The sequence below is a fragment of the Oreochromis aureus genome, linkage group 18 (genome assembly GCF_013358895.1).
Source record: "Oreochromis aureus strain Israel breed Guangdong linkage group 18, ZZ_aureus, whole genome shotgun sequence".
NCBI lineage: Eukaryota > Metazoa > Chordata > Actinopteri > Cichliformes > Cichlidae > Oreochromis > Oreochromis aureus.
The window spans coordinates 13653273-13675105 of record NC_052959.1 but is presented as its reverse complement, the minus strand read 5'-3'; the positions used below and the strand labels follow the sequence as shown (position 1 = coordinate 13675105).

The 21833-nt window shown below is 38.5% G+C and overlaps 1 protein-coding gene and 1 long non-coding RNA gene across 2 annotated transcripts; both read left to right on the top strand.

Annotated features, from left to right (window-relative positions):
* Nucleotides 1–3419: 3419 nt before the first annotated feature.
* Nucleotides 3420–13632, top strand: fndc7a (fibronectin type III domain containing 7a). The gene is made up of 14 exons (XM_039602420.1): nt 3420–3584; nt 4069–4087; nt 4178–4435; nt 5879–6139; nt 7405–7662; nt 7764–8015; nt 8807–9061; nt 9628–9885; nt 10334–10591; nt 10902–11156; nt 11289–11552; nt 11652–11681; nt 12723–12759; nt 12967–13632. Exons 1-13 carry the CDS (start codon nt 3528–3530, stop codon nt 12752–12754), a joined length of 2457 nt encoding a protein of 818 aa, XP_039458354.1. The 5' UTR covers nt 3420–3527; the 3' UTR covers nt 12755–12759; nt 12967–13632.
* Nucleotides 13633–18122: 4490 nt separating this feature from the next.
* LOC120434348 lies at nt 18123–19129 on the top strand. Its single transcript, XR_005609060.1, has 3 exons — nt 18123–18211; nt 18315–18336; nt 18956–19129. It is a non-coding gene; the product is annotated as an uncharacterized LOC120434348 (long non-coding RNA).
* The last annotated feature ends 2704 nt before the right edge of the window (nt 19130–21833 follow it).

Sequence of the window (21833 nt, the reverse complement as noted above, 5' to 3'; positions counted from 1 at the left end):
GGCAGGATTCATGCTATTCCTCATCAAGTCATGCATTTCACCCTCTTTTTGTTCTAAGAGCAGTCTTAATGTCTCTATCTCTTCCTGGCTACTTTCTTGGTCCTGAACAGCTGGGTCCACTGTTTCATTCACACTTTTTTTTTATCCATTTGTATGTCACTTATAATGTCCTGGACATTAAGAAGTTCTGACATACCTTCGCCCTCTCGGGTAGCCAGCTCTGTTCGTTCAAGGTGCTTAACTAAATGTGAGACTAGCTGATGGCGTTTTATTAATCACAAACTCTTTTCCTGGTCCGAGATTTGAAGTACATCACATAATTTAATCAGCTGCTCTAAGGTCAGTTGATACAGTGTTCCTTTAATCTCCAGCTCTAGCTTTTCTAATTCAGACTCCATGTTGTCAGAGGAGTTAGCACAAGCAGTCAGCTGAGAAATGATCAGACTTAGTTGGCTTTTACTGCCCCCTAGTGGTCACTTTTTCACTTCAGGATACAGACACCAACATAGGTCTAGCAATGCCTCTGCTGCTTCGCTATGCTCCTTTCTGATACCTGGGTGCGTCTCGGGGGATGATCAACGAGAGGATTTCTCTTACAGGTCAGGGATGGTCCTCAAATCAATCATCCCAGCGGTGCCTCCAAATGTTGTGCCCTTAAACAGGGGAAATAGTGAGGAGAGGTGAAAGAACGGCACAGACACGCAGCTCTCACTCTCACTCGTCTGTATATAGTTTCAGAAGCAATACAACCAAAACAATATTCTTATGGATGCACTCAATCTCAGGACAACTGTATCCAAACTAAGTCACTATTGTTCGTTGCATTAGCTGATGAGAATACTTTAGATAACACGAACTGTAACATTAGACAAAAACATCTTTTTAACTCGCACATGTTAGCTGACACAGTCACTAACTTTCCACAGCAATGAAATAATACTTTAAGTACTACATGTCTTTCAGTAGTTAACTTATACAGGTAGTAACAGAAAAATCTTCACACAATATGGCGGAGTAATAGCGAAAACTAGCATAGACAGCAATAGCGTTTAACTTGAACTTCTCAGCAAAATAGTCCGCAATTCACATCTTTCGCTACAATGAACAATGATAACAACATAATCAACAGTAACACACATTTATACAGTTCTGTGCATGGCAGTTACCTTAAACAGGGGAAATAGTGAGGAGAGGTGAAAGAACGGCACAGACACGCAGCTCTCACTCTCACTCGTCTGTATTGAGTGAAGGAGGCGCGCGAACCCACCTACTGGAGCCCTGAGGCATTACCAAGGGATCGACGCACAATCAACCCAGACAGAACTTTCACTACTCATCTCCCTCTATATTCCCACTGCATATTCTATTCGAAAACAGTCAAAGCAACAAATAAAACATTAATAAAGACATGACATGAAATGTAAGGAACAGAGACGTACAACTCCAAAACTAATCAAATTTATGAATTTATGATCCACCACACATGGCCAGGAGGCTGTCTACAGAGCTGGCTATGGCTCAACTACAAAGGAAACTGCACCACATGCAACCACTAGGTGGAAGGTAACCCCAGGAGTTCATCCTTTATCCATTTGCCAGTTCATAGGATACCTGATGAGCTTATTTTTTGTGTTGTTTTAAACAGAAAACAACACACTTCAGTCTCAGAGTAAAACCTTCAAACCTTAGCTGTGAATTAAATAAAACTGAATAAATAAAAGAAAAAACGAAAACATCGGTAAATATTTTTATGGATGAATAACATTTATATTCTCACTGGTACCCAAAATGTATTCAAATATATTACTGTAAGACACAGTGTGATCCCATAGTGAAGCCATCATTAATGATGCAGTACAATGTCTCATATGAGATGGAGCAATAAATGTAAACTTTATCTTTTCACAATGCTATGTGTTATTGAACACCCTGGCTTCTATTATTTTACTTTCTTCCCTAGAACGATGCACACCAACATGGAAAAGGAGACACATCTAATCTGTATCAAGTCATATTTGTTTTTCAGGACAAAACCTGTCTTTAGTTCAAATCAACTTTTGTCCTTTTCCTTATTGTGCTCATCTGACAGTGTTACTGCCCATTGCTGCTGGCTTGTAGGTGCTACAGAAACTGTCTCTTCTTACTGGTAGTTTCTATCAGACAGCTTTGTGCTTCTTTTCCTGTCACTGCCACAGCCCGCTGGTGCCAGACTGTGCTCAGTTTTTGTTGTTTTGAGATATTGAATTTCGTTGTTGTTCTGCCAGAAGTTTTTTTATGGCAACCAAAATCATGTGGTCGAAGTGCAACTTGCAAGAGACATTTAACAAAATATTAGTGGGGGTGGATGTATATATTTAAGCCTAAATATGCACTTTTGACCCTGCGGGAATCAGAGAAATTCAAATCAAGTATCTATGCTTTACAATCATTCCACCCGGCAAAATGAACAGTTCAAAGAAATTCAAGTCCAAGTGAGTGTTTTTTGTATTATAATGATGATTTAGGTTCCATTAAGTAGTCTTGAGTTTATTCTTTCCATACTCTGCAGTTCCCTTTTATCCCCAGATTAGTTTCTTGTCTATTATGTTCCTCTTGTGTCTCGCCAGTATATGTCTGTTGTGTCATCTGTGTTTATGTCTCCCCTCTCCCCATCTTTCACTTCCTTGTTCCCCGGGTCCCAATCATGCAGTTCCAGTTCCGTCCTTGTGTTTCCCCGTCTGTCATATGTGTTCATGTATGTTCTCCCCAGCCCCAGACATGTCTCTCAGCAGATATGCTGATCACATTTGGAGGGGTTTTTATGTGCTTTTTATTCAGGTCAGAAATGGTCTTTTAAATTGGCTGGTTGAGGTAGAGAAAGAGGAGTTTTGTTGTGAGCACTTTTATATTGGGTGAACTGTATATCAATTTTTTAACCTTAACAAATAAGTTGACCATAAACATTACTAAATAAGAAAAGAAAAATGTGGACGCAAATCATATCAGATTATGCATTCAGTCGTGCAATACATTTGCTGACAATACTCGGAATCAATGATAAGACATGTTGTCCTAAATTAAAGGTTTGAGGTCAGTTCCCACAAAAGAGCACGCCACGCCTCAGTGGAATATGATATACTGTAACCTTCTTTTGTCCTCACAGGGATAGGTAAGATCTTCAATAATACAGGAAAGTATTGTGCTTGTTTTTTTCATTCACGGCTTAAAGACTAGAAAAAACAAACATTCATTTGTTATATAAGTGTTATCATCAACATCTTCATCTAACAAAGGTGAGCTTCCTTGTCTAGGTCTGATAGGCAAGAGGCAGATGGACACCCCTGAGGGGAGGAGTTACAGCCTGTGGGCTCTTTGGTATTTGCTGAAACAATAACACACCTGTCATTTCATGTTGGAGAGAGAGGAAGGTAGATAGAAAGAGAAGAAAGTCAAAAATTTAAGACCAAGTTGCTTCCCTAAAATCAGTTTGAGAAACAGCATCAGGCATCTCACCTCGAGGCAGTGGATAGCAGAAAAACACTGAGGGCATGGGAACGTTGCAGTTAAAGATGCTGAAGCTTTTGTTTTTATTGACCTTCACTGGGGTAAGATGTTCTTATTTTCTCATTCAGCATTAATTTAAACCAAATTAATTTACAGTGTTTTCCACATCAGAGGTAAAATGTTTTGATATTGTGCATGCTGCATAAATCCAGATAGAGAGCAGGGAGTAGAGGACTTTTGAGACATATGAACACAGGCCCTTTTGAGTATCACGGCTTTCAACAAGTGCGTGTGGCATGCCCAGCCGTACCTCAATAGACAAATTCATTCCGACCTGAAAGAAATACCTGCACTGACCAGTCCTGAAATCTGTGTTGAGTGAAGGTAATGTGCAGCCTGCTGCCTCTCATGCTCTGAGAATGTGATACAGGGCATAATTTGCCTCAGGATATAATGTGGAATACCAGTAGCTTACTATCTTTGGAAGGATACCCTTGTCTTTAATTGACTGTATTTCCTGACTTTCATTAACAAGATCATTCACTGTTTCATTCATTAAACTGACTTTTTTTTTCTCATTTTCAGATATGCTTGGCTCAAAATGGTAACAGAGCTTCTTTCATATTTGAGATACTTTAAGATGTAAATTAATCACATTCCCCTTTAATCACACTTTCTCCTTTATCTTCTTCAGACATCAGGTTGTCAGTGTTCACGGTGACATCAAAGAGCATGACAGTGCAGTGGAGCGGCCACACTGGTGCCAGCTCCTACAAGATCACAGCAACCCCCAAGAACTCCCCGGAAAGACCCGTCTTTGCTCAGTTCGGTGGCAACACAGTCATGGGCTCAGTTAACTCCCTGTCACCAAACACGGTGTACACCATGCAATTAGAAGCTATGGACAATAATCTCAGAGTGCTCAGCAGTGCAAAGACTGAGGAGACGACAGGTCGGTAACATCAGAAAAAACAAAGGAACAAACCTTCATTGATAAATAAACATGAAGCAATAATTTTGAGTAAAATACAACTTAAAATATAGAAAATTAAAGGTTTATTTATTCATATAGTTAATCATTAAGGAAAATGTGCTTGGTATCAACTGATTACACACCAACAATAAAGTACATTACATTGAAGGGAATCTAGTCAAATGAAACATTTTACAGTGTATCTATGTAAAAAATAATTACATGGAAGATTTACAGGTAATTGAATTGTTTAAAGTTATCATTTTTTGCATTATTAATTTATTTATTTATTTATTTTCGTGCATATATTAATGAGATAGTTTGGCCAAACATTTTACTTGTGTTGTGTGTTGTTAAGTAATTTTATTTAATATTTATAAAATACCCCAAATACTTTTGGTCATACATGGTTAAATTAAAAGTGAAAATTTTCTTGTTAAATTTTTTCTGCTGCTTTTCTCTTTTTTATATCATCACTCTTTGTTACATGGAACAGCCAGAAAGACAATTCAGACAACTGTTTGAGCTATTTCAAATTATGTTGCACATTTTCCATGTTTTCACAGACAACACAATCATTTTTGTTATCCTCCTAAGACTCCGTGTCCTCATATGAAGACATTACATTTCAGCTTTTTTGCTGTTTGTGCTGCATTCTGCTAAATAGAAGGTTTTATACTTTAAACAAAAATGACTTATGGTTTGCTGTAAAATAAACCCACTGTTTTATATGAGGACATACTTAAAAAATATTAGTATAGAAATAAGTTTTACATTTATTGGACTCAGCTAACCTCGAATATCAAAGACAAATTTGAAATCCACTCTAACCAAGTGCTCAGGTCTCAAGAGGCTTTTCTGATACCGTGAGGAAATAACAAACTGTAGCCCTATGCAGTCATTTCAGAATTCTCAAATAAAATACTGTGCAAACTGTCAGTAACATATAAATATATATGTATGAATGTAAGAATGTAAATGTTTGGGTTTTTTTACATGTAGTAAACTATAATGTAAAAAGGAGATTTTATTGAGAACTTCACTTAAATTTAGTAGTTGTGGTCAACCGCTGCATCTGTAATATTGTAAGTGGCATTCTTAAAGGCGTTGTTATGGAAAATTGTTTTTGCTTCTGAAAAAGAAAAAGATTTTGTCATCCATTAGTCTACAGTTTGGGTTATTGTCTCAAAATTCTGACTTGAAACTTGAAATTTGAAGTTATTTTCTCAAAGTTGAGTTATTTTTTTAAGAAATATGAGTTAGTAGGTAGAAATTTTGAGATAATAACCCAAAAGGTGTTTTTTTGTTTGTTTGTTTGTTTGTTTTGTTTTGTTTTTTCAGTGATACATTATACTTCTCTTATAAATAGAAAAGCTTTTATTTTGGAATCTATCTGACTGACATCTGCCATCTGCTCCTTAGCCCCTGATGTACCCAGCATTGGGCAAGCCTACTCCAAAAACAGCGACAGCATCACTGTTGAGTTCACAGAGGTATCTGGAGCAACCAGCTACATCCTGAGGGCAGAGTCAAAGACAGGTGATTTCTTCAAGGAGAGCACTGTGAGCAGCTCTCCAGGCACCATGGTGGAGCTCCAGCCATACACAGACTACGTCCTCAGCGTCATGTCTGTCAACTCAGGCGGGAGAAGCCAGCCATCCTACCCCACAGAGGCCAGGACAGGTACGTCAATATCTGAAACGAGCTAAAAGAAATTTTCGGACTATTCCATGTCCCCCTACCCCCCCCCCACCCCACCCCCAAATAGTAATTCTCCCTTTTTTGCCATATTTAAGTAACCTGTATTTGACAAGAGTATAATAAAATTGAAAATTCTGTTTTATGATGTGCCACCCCAATATTTTTAGGGGCCCCCATATGGCCACCCCTATGAGACAATTTTGGATTTGCCCCTGCATGCAGAGCTAGCTGCTTTGACTCCTTGTAAGTGAGGGAGTAGGTGAAAGTAGCCTTTTTCTAGTCATTTATATATCAACATTCATGCATGTAGCTTGGGGCTGTAAATGGAGAAACTACATGGCTGTTTACACATTCAGCCCATGTTAATAGTCTGGATAAAATTAAGGGTCTTGAAATCCGTTGCTGTCTGATCATGTACAATAGCCTGGATCATGGAGGGTCTCTGGATCAGTGGGTGTCCTCACTGCAGTTTTTTGCTTCATTGCCTGTTTTTCTTGTGACAGTTTTCTCTTGTGACAGTGGAAGGATAGTATGATATGTTCCTTTTATTCACAAATAGAGGAAGACTTAAAGGAGAAAATACTTGCAATTGTGACTGTATCTGCTATACCATGCTGAAATCATCCATTGATTCTTCTTCATCTGATTGCAGTTCAAAACATAAGTTAAATATAATTTTTAGCAGTGAAATTTCTAAATGTTGTACCCTGAGGTCATCTAACTCAGAAATTTTAAAAATATGAAGGTAAAATTTGGATGCACTCATTACAAAAGAATCAGCTGATTCTGAGAGGGTCAAGTCGGGTGTGACTGACAGTGCACTTATTAAACGATGATCTTCTAGTTCCACTTTACCGTAAAGAGGGTAATCAGCCTATAAAGAGTGAAACAGAGGTTTCTGTTCCTCCTTAGAACAATAACTTGTTATCTCACTCCACTGGCAATAGTGGCTTGCCATTTCACGGCCCATTGTCACGGGTGCTCAAGTTTTTGCAACTAACACAAGGGTGGAAACTGTATCCACTCATAGGATTCATAAATGAAAAGAGAAACCATGAGAACTAGGTTGTCTCCCATCCTGAAGGGTAACTGAATGTAACAGGATCACAGGAAAGTAGTTTCTATTTCATATCTTATAAAGAAATGGGAACAGGGAGAAGAGAAGTAAGATTTCTTTGTTGTTTGTTTGTTTTTTATTCCCCATTAATCCCATTATCTCTTCATTCTCCACCTGATCACATCTGCAGTTGTAATGGCTCCCAACTTGAACACATCCTCTCCTACCAATGGCACCATCCTTGTGACCTGGGACCCAGTGAAGGACGCCGTCCTCTACACGCTGGTCATCATCCGAGAGGGATCCAGCACCCGCCTCAAACTCAACACCACTGACACCGCCGTGACGTTTGATGACCTTGAACCAGGAACTACATACTGTATTAAGGGCACGGCATGGGACTCTGAGGGTCGCACTGGTGATGATGTCACTGCCTGTCAAATTACACGTAAGAAACCTTACCGAACATTAGGCTGATAAACATTTGAACCCGTACCAGAGGACCAGTCATGACTGCTGTTATTGATTTCATTGTGGTTTCATTTCCAGGTCCTCAGAGCCCAGATGTGACTCACGTTCAGGTGACTCCAGGACGGGCTCTTGGGATCGCTGTATTCTGGTCGCAAGTGAGGGGTGCTAATCTCTACTTAGTCTGGACCTCTAACGGCCAAAACTGTTCCACAGAAAACAATTACTGTTACATTAATCCTGCGGATTGTGGACAAAACCACTCAGTCTATGTCATAGCCTATAATGATGCCGGACCCAGCAGCCCCTCTCAACCAGCTAACTACATAACATGTGGGTATATCATTCATAATGTATGTTTGTTTGTTTTATATTATTATTCATTTAAAGCTCTCTCAAAACTTTGGGTGAAATTAGCTTTCAGTAGCATCAAATTAAAATACTAGAATTTCAATTATCAAAACTGGTCACAGACCTCTTGAACGGGCTGTACAACTAACTAATCATCAAGCATAGCACAAACACCACAGACATGATTGAGAAATCCTGCTCTTGTTTCTAATTGGCTCAAGTGAAGCTGAAAGCCCATTGTTCTCAAAGTAGCTACACTATCTGTGAATGCAAAATTGTACCTTAAAAAGACATCTATCAATGTCATGAAGAACTAAATTAGCTGTTGAGACCAAAGCAGTTTTTGCGTAGTTTTGTTGTTGTTGTTGTTGCTCTTTTAACCACCCTGTGCTCTGCTGTAAAACTAAACATTTTATCTTGGGAGTCTATGGGGATTGGCTTAGTTTTTGAACCAGCCTCAAGTGACCACTAAAACAAATTGCAACTGGAACCTTTTTGTGACAAATAAAAACACAATAATTTCTGTTGTGAGCTCCAGATTTAGTGTACAGGCTGTGATCAGCTGACCTGTGCTGCTAATTCTTTGTGAATTTAGTGAAAAAAAAGAATAATCCTGAATTCCTTTAGCTATTTTCAGTCACTAAGCTAAGCTAGCCACAAGTTTTTACAGATGTGACCAGATCATCAAGCTATATTTGACAAATTATCACATGGGTTATTTCATAAGTGAAGTCTATTACTGTTGCCTGAGGACCACTGTCTCTCTCTGACAGACCCATGTCCGCCAGAGAACATCTGGGTGGAGGAGCCCAGAGCGGGTAACTGCTCCGTGATGTGGGACGGAGTGCCACTGGTGGAGTACTACATGGCGTTCATAAAGCGGGATGATGGAATGGAGACGTTCTGTAACACCAGTGTAACTACCTGCCCATTTTCCTGCATGTGTGGCTACACCTACCTCACCACCGTATTCCCCTACAACCAGGCTGGCTCCAGCCCTTATGGACATGTCCGCAACTACACCACCAGTATGACTTTTACACGGAAGCACCCACATATACAGCAGCACCACTATTAATACAGTCTGCTCCAACCCAGAACTATCCATCCAGTATCGTCCTGTAGGATCAGGCCAGTGCTTTTGTTTATGCTTGTTTCTCATGGAGTTTTTTCCTCATTTCAAAAGTCCTTTGTAGGAACTAGAGGTAAACTTCCCTGAAGTAACCACTATAGTGCTATTGTTTAAGGAAAAAGTCATTTTCATGATTGAGCCTGAGTTGTCATAACAGAAAAAGCCCACATGTAATTCCAACTGTATAATCTATAGGTGTGCCATGTTTTTCACAAAACTGAAATACTGATAAGCTTTCTCGGGCATATGGAGCCCAGCCATCATGTCTGAAGTTTCAGCTGTGGCTTTTTCTGCTCAGTGAGCCTGTTTGCTATAAGAAGTGCAGACAAAATGTATAACCCAACTTTAAAGCTACAGCAGGTTTATGATCAAACTAAGAGAAACTCACAGTTGTGTGTGTGTGGTTATTTGCCTTTTTAAAAATTATTTTTAATTAGTTTCTCCTCTCCGCCTCCTCCTCAGTCCCTTGTTGCCCACAGGATGTTATGATAAAGCTGGTTTCTACGGAGACCCTGGAAATCATGTGGACACCAGTCAAAGGAGCCGAACTGTATGAGACGACAGCAGCACAGACTAAAGACGTCATCCACTGCAACGACACAGCACCGGTGTGTGCGCTCTCAGATTTGAGTTGCAACACAGCGTATTCTGTGACCGTGACACCTTGCAGCGATTTACGAGGATGCAACCACACCTGCAAGCCGCAAACACATGAGACAGGTAATTTAAACACTGAAGAGTGACTGTTTTTATGAAACACGCACACACAAATTGTGTGCAAATTCACCCGAAGCTCAGACTGTGCATCGCTCAGAGAAACAAAAAAAAATCCAAAGCATGTTAAAAGTTAAATTTTATTGCAGCACAATTTGAAAAGACTGAACAAGTATGGTTTGTGTAGAAAGGTCACCAGGAGAAAGCCTCTTCTCTTCTCTTGCTAAGAGGCAAGTTTTCTTCCTATGGTTCTGGTTTTTATTTAGTTAAGCTACTAGGAAATACCAGTTGCTTCACATTTTCTCTACAAATGTGAACAGAATTACAAGTATGAATCAGCACATTTTCCAAACTTTTAATGTCTTCCTTTGCAGTAATATTTCACTCTGTATTTCTGTATTTGCATCTTTCTATTTTTGAAGTGACCGCCTCTTTTCTGTGTGTCTTGCTGCAGCTCCCTGCACTCCAGAGATCCTGAATATGACTCAGACCAACAGTTCCACATACAGAATCTTCATCACCACACCCAACACCCCCGACACGAATTACACCATCACTGCCACTGGACGCTATGACAGACAAATCTGCCAGTCGATGAACAGCTCCTGTGTGCTCACGCAACTGCCCTGCGGCTCGGTCTACGAGGTTACAGCAGTGGCCACAACAGCTGTGGGGAAAAGTCTGCCAGGATTCAGTAAAACTTTGGAAACAGGTATGACAGTCTGATTGGTTCCCCACAACAAAATGTTCTATTGGTCCACCAAACAGCAGCTTTAATTTGAGCCATATGCTAAAGTTGCATCGAGCTAAAGCTGATCTCTGTTTTTAAAGTTATCAACAGTTCATAAGACATCTGCTAAAAGCTTTTGTCATTCATTAAATGAAATGATTTAGTTCTCAAGTTTATACAAAAAATACCAATGTGCATGCAAAGCTTCTCATGAGGAAGCATGACATGTACTGACTCTAGGAATGTCAAAATGCTCCCATACTGAAATCTGTTCTGTATTCTTCCCATTAAGGCCCTTGCTGCCCCATGTCTGTGAACGTGACCCAGGTCACCCAAGCTATGACCAATGTGACCTGGTCACCTAGCACTGGAGCTCGCTCATTCATTACCTCCCTGACATCACCACGAGGGTATGCCAAATGCCACACTCTAGACACCCACTGCCTGATGGGGTGCATCACCTGTGGAACCAACTACAGCGTCAACCTGGAAGCAATCAGCAGCACAGGACAGAAATCAGAGTGCAAATATCGTGGATTCTCTTCCAGTGAGGATCGATAAATACAAACACATTTGTAATATTTTTACATCCAGTGGAGGGAAAAAAGTAGAAATCTTCACACTGTTAAAACAGATATTTTTTTTACAAAAGCATCACTCTACACTCACTCTTTTACAGGTGCCTGCTGTCCAACGGGCGTCAAGCTCTATCGCAGGACCAACAACACCCTGAGGGTATACTGGCGTTCGCTCGGCCCTCAGATCTATAATCATACAGTGGAGCTGTATGGCACCGGAGCAAACTACACCTGTATGGCAGCTGCAGGCAGCATGTACTGTGACATCCAGGAGGAAACATGTGGGGATGTCTACACAGTGGTGGCAGCACCTGTGGAAAAGTACGGGAGCAAAGTCACCTTCTGCCAGCCCAGGACGTACTCAGGTGGGAACAAAAATACAAGGAGCGTATTGACTCTGATTTTTGAATTTGTATAACGAGTCCATTCTAACAGCTGCTTTTACACTTTTCATTTATCCTTAGTTCCCTGCCCTGGAAGTAACGCTGGCATGGGTACGTATCATCTTATTCTTAAAACAACGATGCTTACACGCTGATTATATCGTTTGACTTTGTTTCCAAGAGTTTAATTTCTTCCAAATAGATAAAGAATTTCACGAGCCAAAGCCACAAGTCTCATAGTTTAACATAAAGACAGAAAAAAGAGAGAAACATCTACTGGCTCCATCCTTAGGTAGAATCCAACTATGTCACTTAAAAGTTTTTTTATATATTAATATATTTTATTCATGAGGTGTTGCTTCTGAATATCATTGTCTAAAAACATGTCCATAAAAAACTATTTACATTTTGCTAGCTGTTTCCTCTTGTGTTAACTCCTAGTACCTGTCAACTCTACAGGATTGTTTGGGCTGTTTATGGTTTTTGCAAAAACATATTTATTTAATCACAATAAGAAACATTAAACAAAAAATAAGAATGGCGGGTGTGGTTAAAATGCTCTATATTTATATGCTATTAAGCAGCTGTTTGTACTGGTTGATCCTCTGAGTAGTTCAACTTTCAACTATCATAAAATAAAACTGTTCCTTTCAGAAGTTTTTATAGGTGCACAAATGGTAAAAAAAAAAAAAAAAAATGTTCTTTTAAATTTATTTTTCATTTTATTTGCCACAAAATAATGGTTACACCGAACAATGAAATTCTTAATTTGTGGGCTTCCACAAGTAAAAAAAATAACTAAAAAAAAAGAAAAGATTAATAAACACATTGCAAGTGCTATGTACAGAAGGATAGAGTGTGGTAAGACATTCAGATGTATGAGTGTCATGTTATAAAATAGTATTATATTGTATATAAAAATAAACAAAAATAATAGTAAAACATTTAGACGATTGCTAGTTGGTTGCTCAGCTCTGGTGTACAGAAAGAAAGAGAGACATTTTGTGTATTATAACAAAGACTCATTCAGATTTGTCAACTGCTGCTTCATAGTAATCATAAAAACAAAAATAAAAACTGAACACAGTGTAGCTTATTATTATTATTAAGCTTTGAGCAATTGTTAAAATTACATTTCTTTTTTTTCCTCAGTAATTTCTCGTGCAAGACGAAGTGTGAATTAACTGTGGTGAGTTTGTTGTTTCTCATTCAGCGTCGTTCACATCACATCTTGGAAACCTGGAGATGATGACACGGCCATGTTATTGTGTCTGTTACGAGTAGCTGCAAAATAGCCTCAGACTCTGTATGCTGTAGCTGTAGTGTGGTTTCTATAATGTTTCACAAAGGATTCTTGTTTTTACTAAGATGAACTTCTCCCACCTTTTTCTCCCAGTGTGAACACCCCGACCACCAACACAGCAACAAGGACAGAGGACGATGTTTACACCAGCAATAACTGTGAAGACTCTGTATACCCCGATGACACTGAGTCTGATAATAATTAATATCTGATAAAAATGAATATCTGTTAACTAATAAACTTGAAAATAAATATTAAAATCAAAGCTAAACAAACTTGAAAAACAGAAAAAAAAATGTGGGCATTTACTGAGAGCAATATTTTATAATTGTTTTTAAAATAAGTGTTTTACTATTGGCTCGCGAACTCCTCATGTTTAACTACACTTCCTGTTTCAGTTAGAAGTAACACTGTGAAGAAACAAGGAATGACAACTATTAAATATGGAAAAGAAACAGAGGTTGAAACTTTACGCTGAGACCCCAACTTAAAAGTGTCATAGCAGTAATCATTCAAAAGGAAAGCGAATTTTAAAATAATATATTAGGACTTCTCCAAGTAGAGGACCTCCATATGGCTTCAGTTTGATGTCTCCTGGTTGTGAAGCTTGAACGTGGGGCAGCAGGGATCCGTCTCGTGGAGTCTGTGGATGACTCATCTGATCATATTGCCGGAGAAATATTGCATGTCACATCTGCTTTCATCGGATTTGTTTTCTCCCAGATGACAGATGAAAAAAAATAAAGCAAATTTTTTGCATCACAACGCTGTGTAAAGTCCGTCTGTCAGTATTTAAATTATTTGTTTGATTTGTCTGATTGTTGGAGTTTTTCTAAGGTCTTTGCCTCACAATATAAAGCAGCTCGAGGCGACTGCTGTTGTGATTTGTTATGAATAACACTGAAATTGAATTGAAATTACATCCAAGATTTACCTGAAAATGATCCCATTAGCATCCTGAAATAGATCTTGCACTAAGATCTTACTTAAAAGTTGTATATCTGTCCATCTGTGGTCACACTGTGACTGCATTTTAGCTGACTACAGATCCTGCTGGGATGATATGAATTACACTAAATACTAAACACTAAATATGAAGGGAGAATATTACTGTATTTTTGTTTTCACTGTAACACAAACACTGACAAACATCTAATACCACCTCTTATCCTCCTGATTTTCCATTGTGTTGGAAAGACAAGAAAGCATAGACTTAAATCATGGAAAGCAAGAGAAGTAGAGACACACAACTAGAGCAACGGAGAGCTGACCAGCTGACAATAATCATATAAACAGATCTCCAGTGGAAATTTACTGGCACATCTGAAGTGTTCTACAAACTGATTTCATTCTGAAATAACTAATCTGAAAGATTTTAATATTTGTAGCAAAACATTAAATAATTGGGTTTAACAGTCACCCGGTGTGCCTCCAGATTTTCTACATAGGGATGGCCATAACACATGTGCCTTTTACAGCAGTAGACATTCACACCCACAGACCGCAGGTCATTCTTACCAGCAGCTGTCAGACTCTATAATGCAGCTTAACATTCTTTTGGTCATCTTACCCACCAGCTTGTTTGTTTACTGTACATTTTATACCTATCTCCGTACAATTTTTCAATTTTTCTATACATATTCTGTACATTGTTACCTGTATATACAAACTTGGTTGCTCATGTATATAGGACCACCTTGTGTCTTCCTTCTATAATTTTATTTTTCCTTGCTGTAAGAGCTCTGTAACACCTAAAAGCGCTTTCTGTTTTAAACTTGTAATGTAGTCGGTGTTAATATTTTCATTATAAATATTTTTGCACACTGTAAAAGACACAAACATCTGAGAACTGGAAATCTGATACCTGAGTACTTTTTCTTCTATATTAACATCAAGACTGTTAATATTTATATCCTAAACAAGAAGCACTCAAGAAGAACAGTGCTGTATTTTCAAAGGTAAATGTACTTTGTTTATTTGTAGTAAAGTAGAAGTAACATATTTGAGGCAGAACGGCAGATGTGAAATGTAAAAGTGAGGTCAGATCAAATATCACATTATATTTGGATGAAAACTACTGTGATATTTAGAATACCCATATACCCGTATCATTTCCTAAAAGTTGCCAATACAAACAAAGGCAGGAGAATTTAACAATAGTTTTAAAGATAAAAGACATTTTCTGAAAATTTGACATTAACTCAGCTTGAAGAAGAGATCCGAGGTCCACTGTACCATGATATTTTGAATGCCCATATATCATTCCCTATATGCCTGCATGTCATCAATATAAACAATGGCAGTAAAAAGTTCTAAATAGCTCTAAACAGCACCTTTGACTTTCAGATCAATCTACTGACCTTGAAGGAGAGGTTGGAGTTTAAATGTGATGTGATATTTTAAATCTGTATACGGCAGTTTCTACATTATACACCACATTTGTAAGAGCCATGGTTTCAACGTTGTAAGACTTTTTCCCGGACCTGATCAATAAGTCATTAATTGTTTACCTTGAATACTTCATCACTGTGCACGGTCTGGTATACAGATGCACAGTGATGAAGTAACATGATGTCAAGGCTCGCTGTGTCGCAGGCAAATTGCAGGACTCGGAAGACAAGGTCTAAAATTCAAAGACAGCTTTTCTACTGGAGCTTACAAAGTTAATATAACAAAGGCTGGGGACAGCATGAGGACTAACTAGTGATACACAGAACAAATGCTCACACAGCATGACAGACAATGCAACAAAGGGAGACGTAGATGATATAAACACGCCCGGCTGAAAGGTATCAGAAAACAAAGCAAAACTAAACACAACACACAGGACAATGGACTATCAAAATAAAGCAGGAAGTAACAAACAGTGAGACCAAACTAAGACATCTGAACTTTGCACAGGGACAAGATATAAACAGACTTGGGAGAAAGAAAAGGAACACAAAAGAGGATAATTCAAGGTTACATATCCTAATGACAAACACAGACTGGAAACAAAGGGAAATAAGAAGCACAAGGAAACAATATTATACTGAAAGGACTGGATACAGAGCTAGAACATAAACCACATCGCAAAATCCAAAAGAACAACTCATGAACTGAAACTTAAAACATCCCAAAACTCGAAATGCTGGGTCATTCACCCAGGAGCATGACACTTGATGTGTTTCTGCAGCTGTACCCGTGCTCACACCAGCCCAGGGCAGGTATTAGATAGTAGAGACAGACTATCATTTGTTTGGAAGATGTGTTCCCTGACCAATTTAGCAGTGGAGAAATCGTTTTCTCTCACTCCCTACACTCTTCATTATTAAAATAAAAGTTGTATTTTATCTGTTTCTTCTTCCTAAACATGCTCTGTAGCGATCCACATTCAGCGCATTGCCCATGAAACGAATAATGGTGCCCATAAATCAGAAGGGTGGAGTTTCACGAACAGTTACTTGGCTGAAATGACACATGTGCTGAAGAATGTCTCACGCATGTGGCAAACAAAAGCTGCCCAACTCTAAACCGGATACATTTCAGCATGAGGTTTTGGATTCATCCAGCCGGGGATTTTACACTAAAAGAAAACACAGGCGCTAAGGAAGGAGACAGAGATGCCAGCCTACGCTAAAACACACAACAGGCTATCACATGCATTTATATGACACAATAGACTAAACTACGCCTCCATATTATGAACAGAAAAGCCCTGTAGGGATGCACTGATGGTAACCAAGTCATGGCTTCCTCATGAGGAGTAGTTATCTTTACAATGTTATTTTTGTAAAATATTTTTATTTATAAGTTCAAACTTTATTGGCTGATACAATTCAATTTATTTAGCTTTGTTTCTATTACAGGGAGCATGTTTTTGTAACCACTAGTAGGTTATATGTCTAAAAGTGAGGCTTTTACGCAACTTTATAAATGTTGGGATACACAATGTTGGGGTATACATAATTTAATCTTAGGGGTTCCTCTGATAGTTGTTAATTATCAGAGGATAATTTAAATTTTATTTTAATGTTTCAATGTGGGAACATTAAAACTGCGTGGATAGTTCCTGTAATGTGGAATTTTGCTTTAAATAGACCAAAAACAGCATAATAATTGGAATGTGGAGGGCCACCAGGATTTCAAGTTAAAAAATACATTTTAAAAAAAGCTCGGACAGCACTGACCAAAACGGGGGCATATTTTTTTTTTTTTTTTTTTTTTTTTTTTTTTTTGCAACTTTCAACTTTTTTTCAGTAGAAATCCAATTTGCTGATGGATGGACCAACAACAGACAACTGCCTTCTTTCTTTTTGGCACAAACCTATTTGTTGTGGATGTGGAGAGAAGAACAGAGATGGAAGTGAAGTGTGACAACAGACTGTTGAGGAGATGACATTTTTAGATGGTACCATGAATGCCTGTGGCCACAGGCACTGACTGGCTAAATGATGATCCTGGAAGAATAGAAGTATCGTCTCATGATGAAAACCCAAAACATGCCACCAAACTTACACAAAGGTTTCTAAAGAAAAAGCTGGCTTGTACTTTTAAATGACATAGAGACTATTGCTTGAATGGAACAGAACACCTTTGCCACAAGAGAGAAGGCACAAAACCAACCTAATCCGGCAAAAAGCACCCGAAGATTGACACAACATCTCTCCTGACATTCTGTAAAATACACTTGCCTCCTTGTTGAGGGGGACTGGACCCACTAAAAAACAACAACTATAACAAAAAGAAATGTACTGGTTATACAGTGTATATATAATCTGTTCGTGTTTTTATTTCTTTATATAAAAAATAAATAAAAATCTGTAAAAGATTTGCTGACTTTGGTCACATTGAGTTCCTACTGTAGGACCTACTCTATATTTTAAAAATATGTGTGAAGTCTAAACATTTTGTGTTTCACTTTGTAATGTTACACTTTACATTCAGATGATGCTACACAGGGCTGTACTCCTAACTATCTTTATAATGACCTTCTTATCTGTTTACCACTTTCTTCACCAGCTGCTTGAGATCATTTTGATTTCAAAGTTCTGTTTGTTTTTTTCATACAAAAAACATCGATTTTCTCTGCCACACGGAGGGTAGTTTCCCTGCTTAACCACCACCACTGACTACTGTACTTTGTATCATGATGACAGGTAGCCCAGGGGCTTCACTTGTCCTCGTTTAGGATCTCCTGATTGGTTGCCATGGGGTTAATCTACAGTGTGCAGCCTGTAGAGACTTCAGAGGAGCTTCTTTGTGCACTGCTCAGATGTAACATACCGTAATCCTGACCTTTACTATGAATAAGATGAGGCTGCTTTATTTTTCTGTTGCCATATTGTCGCTCATGCAGGTAATTATGCAGTTTGATTTTTTTTTTATTGCCATTTAATTTATGTTTTTAGGTAATTGCAGAATTTTGAGGTAGTTTCTAAACAGTTTATCCTTTTTTTAAGGTACCCCAGGTTAAGGCTGCAGGTAGGTCTTTTGTCCTTTTTCCATTGCCAAGTGGTTAATATTGATATTAATATGAATGTTTATATGTTACAGTTGTTTTCCCACTTCTTTTTTTCGTATAACATATATGGAATTTTTCCTTGAGAATATCCCTTCAACATCAAACTGAATGTTTGCCAGCAGAGCAGAATAACTTCTTATGGGATGCTTTTGGTTGTTTTGGTGAATTTTGAATGCCATTGAAGAAGAGCTTCTTAATAATGATGACCTGTTTTGTTTTGTTTTAATCATTTGGAAGTATGATAGTTATTAGTTTATTATTACTTTCATTATTGGGGGTCACCCCCAAAAATGATACAGCAGATGGTCTACTATTTGGAAGGTTGGTGGTTCAATTCCTGGTTTTCCAACCTATATGTCAAAGTATCCTTGGACAAAATGCTGAACCCTGAGTTGCCTCCATTAGGAGTTTGACCATGTGAATGTCAGATTAAAAGTGCTTAACAAAGGCTTGAAGAAAGCCGTCAAAGTGTTAAAACTGAGTAAAAAAGAGTAAAAAAGTATTCTTTCAGGCACTTTGCATCTGCTTTATTGTGTGCCACAAAGAAACATAATACATAAATTTTCTGTCTTTTCTCAGGATGCAATATTCTGTCAGTTACATCTCCTTCAGCATCATCCTTTAAAGTGGTATGGAGCACCTACAGCAGTGGTTCAATTTATGTACTGGACTTCAGAGTGGTGAACTCCACCACTATTTCCCCACTGATGGTGATGCCGCCACCAACCAGCACAGAGATGGTGGTACAGGGGTTAAGACCTGGATATGTCTATGACATCACCCTGAAGGTCCTTTTGTTTTGGAATCTTGTGTGCAAAGACACTAAAACAGCCATGACAGGTAGGGACACGTTTTAAACCAGTTAAATAAACAAAGCAATTTTCTTTGAAGAGTAAAGTAAATAAAATAATGCTGAGCAGCTTCTTCTACATCCCCCCAGTGCCTGCTGCACCTCAGATCACATTGTCTGAAGCTGTGTCAAGTACTTCGATAAGGTTTGAATGGACCAGTGTGATGGGGGCGGTTAACTATACTGTAATTGTGGAAGAGTTCTTTAAATCTCCTGCACAGAACTTCACTAAGACCTTTACAGCTTCAAGGGGACAAATTGATGATTTGAATACCTTTACAACATACAGCTGCATAGTTTACGCCTCCAACAATGCTGGAAGAAGTGACCTAAGTAACACAAGGATAAAAACGACGTGTAAGTGCATGCAAACAGCTGGTTTTGATGGTTTTTCAGAGGATGCACGTACACATAAAATATACATAATCACTTCTAAATGATTGATTAACACCTGTATTTTCTGTTGGAAGTGGTGCAGCCACCAACTAATGTGAAAGTAGTAGCAACAGGAAGAAGTACAGCCCTAGTGACTTGGAGCTCAGTGGATAAAGTCCTGCTGTACCAAGTGGCTGTGAGTGATAATGGAAACCCCAGCAACACGCCAGTCATTAGAAACACCACCACCACATTCTTTGATATAAGTAATCTGGAGCCCTGCTCCACCTACACAGTGGGAGTATCATCATTCAACTTCTTCTTGGTGTCTGGGGAGGCTGCTAATGTTACACACACTACCTCTAGTGAGTATCTGTGCAACATCAATTATTTGTCTATTTCCCTTCTCTTCTCTTGTTTAAAAATATGAACTCAAAATCAGACAAAGCATAGAAAAGTATTTGCTACCAGAGCCATTGAAGCGTTGGCCTGATTCCCTGTTTTAATTAATGATGAGGAAATATACAAACTATTACCTGCATCATGATGATATTTGTGAATGAGCTCAATCAGAGTATTTTGTTTGGGTTTGAGCTGTTAGGGATGACACGCCAACAGGAATCCAAGAATATTTTTATTTACCAATATTTACAGCTTTTGCTGACTTCTGCAACATAATTATATCAGCTGTTTACATTTTGTACATTTTTTTCTTTACTTTATTCAGCTATTAATTCAGTGACGACAGTCTCAGTGGACTACAGCTGCTCCAGTGGCAGCGTGACAGTAACTTGGGATTTGGTGTTTGGGGCCAGCTTGTACAGAGCCACAGCTGTAGATGGAACTGGTGCCTCTAGTAACTGCACATCAGCTTCCACTAGCTGCCGGATCTCCATGTTAAAATGTGGTGAGAAGTTCAAGGTCCGTGTTACAGCCCTCTCTGGGAACTGCAGCAGCACCTCCAACATATCTTCAATGTTTGAGACAGGTGAGGGCAGCAGCTGTGAAAACAAATATGCCTTCTCTGAGGCTCATCGCCTGTCACCTGTATACTGTTGTATGTTTTCAAGCATACTCCCACCTTCTCTTTTTTCTGTAGATTGCATAGTGTAATCTCTTCATAACAAACTGTACCCTTAGGTCTGACTTTTTAGGTTCTTTCCATGGTATCCTTTGCTCTTTGTTGCCCCTGAGCAGCAAGTCACAAGTTCATGTTATCTAATAAGACCTGCCATCCAACACCAGTTATTCAAAAGCTCTTTACAGCCTATTGAAGTTAGGGAGTTTTCAAAAGTCATATATAGGATCAGTCTGAAACATGAATAGGTGAAGGAGATACACAATCATGTACTGTACACCATCTTCAAGCTGCTTTGATGACATGATTAATTTAATGTAAATGAAAAAAGGAATTTGGTAGACTGCTTGATGTTAAAGGTGAAATCGATATTTTTTGAGGCTATTTAATACAAACAAGGATAAATATGCATAGATTCATATGTAATTAAATCTCTTGACAAACTGATACATTCTCATAAACTTAGAATGAATCCTTTAAAAATACATAAGAGCAGGCACCAGTTTCTGGAAGCTGCTCAAGTTTCCTAACAATCACACTTTCCCCATTAATAAACAGTTTGATTACATTCTCACAATGTATGCAAGTTTATGCACTAAGACTCTAAACAAAGTTGCATGCATTTCAAACAATGTTTCATAACGCCGACTAACAGCAGCTAACAGAGGCTAACAGCAGCAGCAACATCTGAAAACTTTAAGATATCCTCAACAACTCACTTCGGCGTAGCTATCATTGGTCAGAAGTTTGACAAAAGTGTTGGCAGACTCCAGAGTCATGTTCCTATCTGAGTACACTCACTATGGATGAACAGTGGCCAGAGTTGTTGAGGTGATCAGGGAAAATAGTCACTTTTTATATTTTTATTCATAAAAAATAAATAAATGTTAATGGTTCTACGATTATGAACTTAGCTCTTCAAGGGCCGTCACTGCTGGCTTTGTTGGCCACCAACACCCTTGGCCATCAGTGACCCCATTCCCTTGCAAATACGTAGAAGCTACTGTTCATTAGCCATATTTCTTTTATCATGTCTACACAATTTAAGCTTTTTTGTGTGTCATTTTTGATTACTAAATGATATATGAACGAGTCACGATGAGAGTGTCATTTATGTCATGAAATTACTGTGAAAAGGGGAAAAATGCATTGTG

Coding starts and splice junctions, on each gene's coding strand:
- fndc7a (XM_039602420.1), top strand. CDS start 3,528: ATGGGAACGTTGCAGTTAAAGATGCTGAAGCTTTTGTTTTTATTGACC. Junction 9,062..9,627: donor TGTCCGCAACTACACCACCA/GTATGACTTTTA, acceptor CCTCCTCCTCAG/TCCCTTGTTGCCCACAGGAT. Junction 9,886..10,333: donor GCCGCAAACACATGAGACAG/GTAATTTAAACA, acceptor GTCTTGCTGCAG/CTCCCTGCACTCCAGAGATC.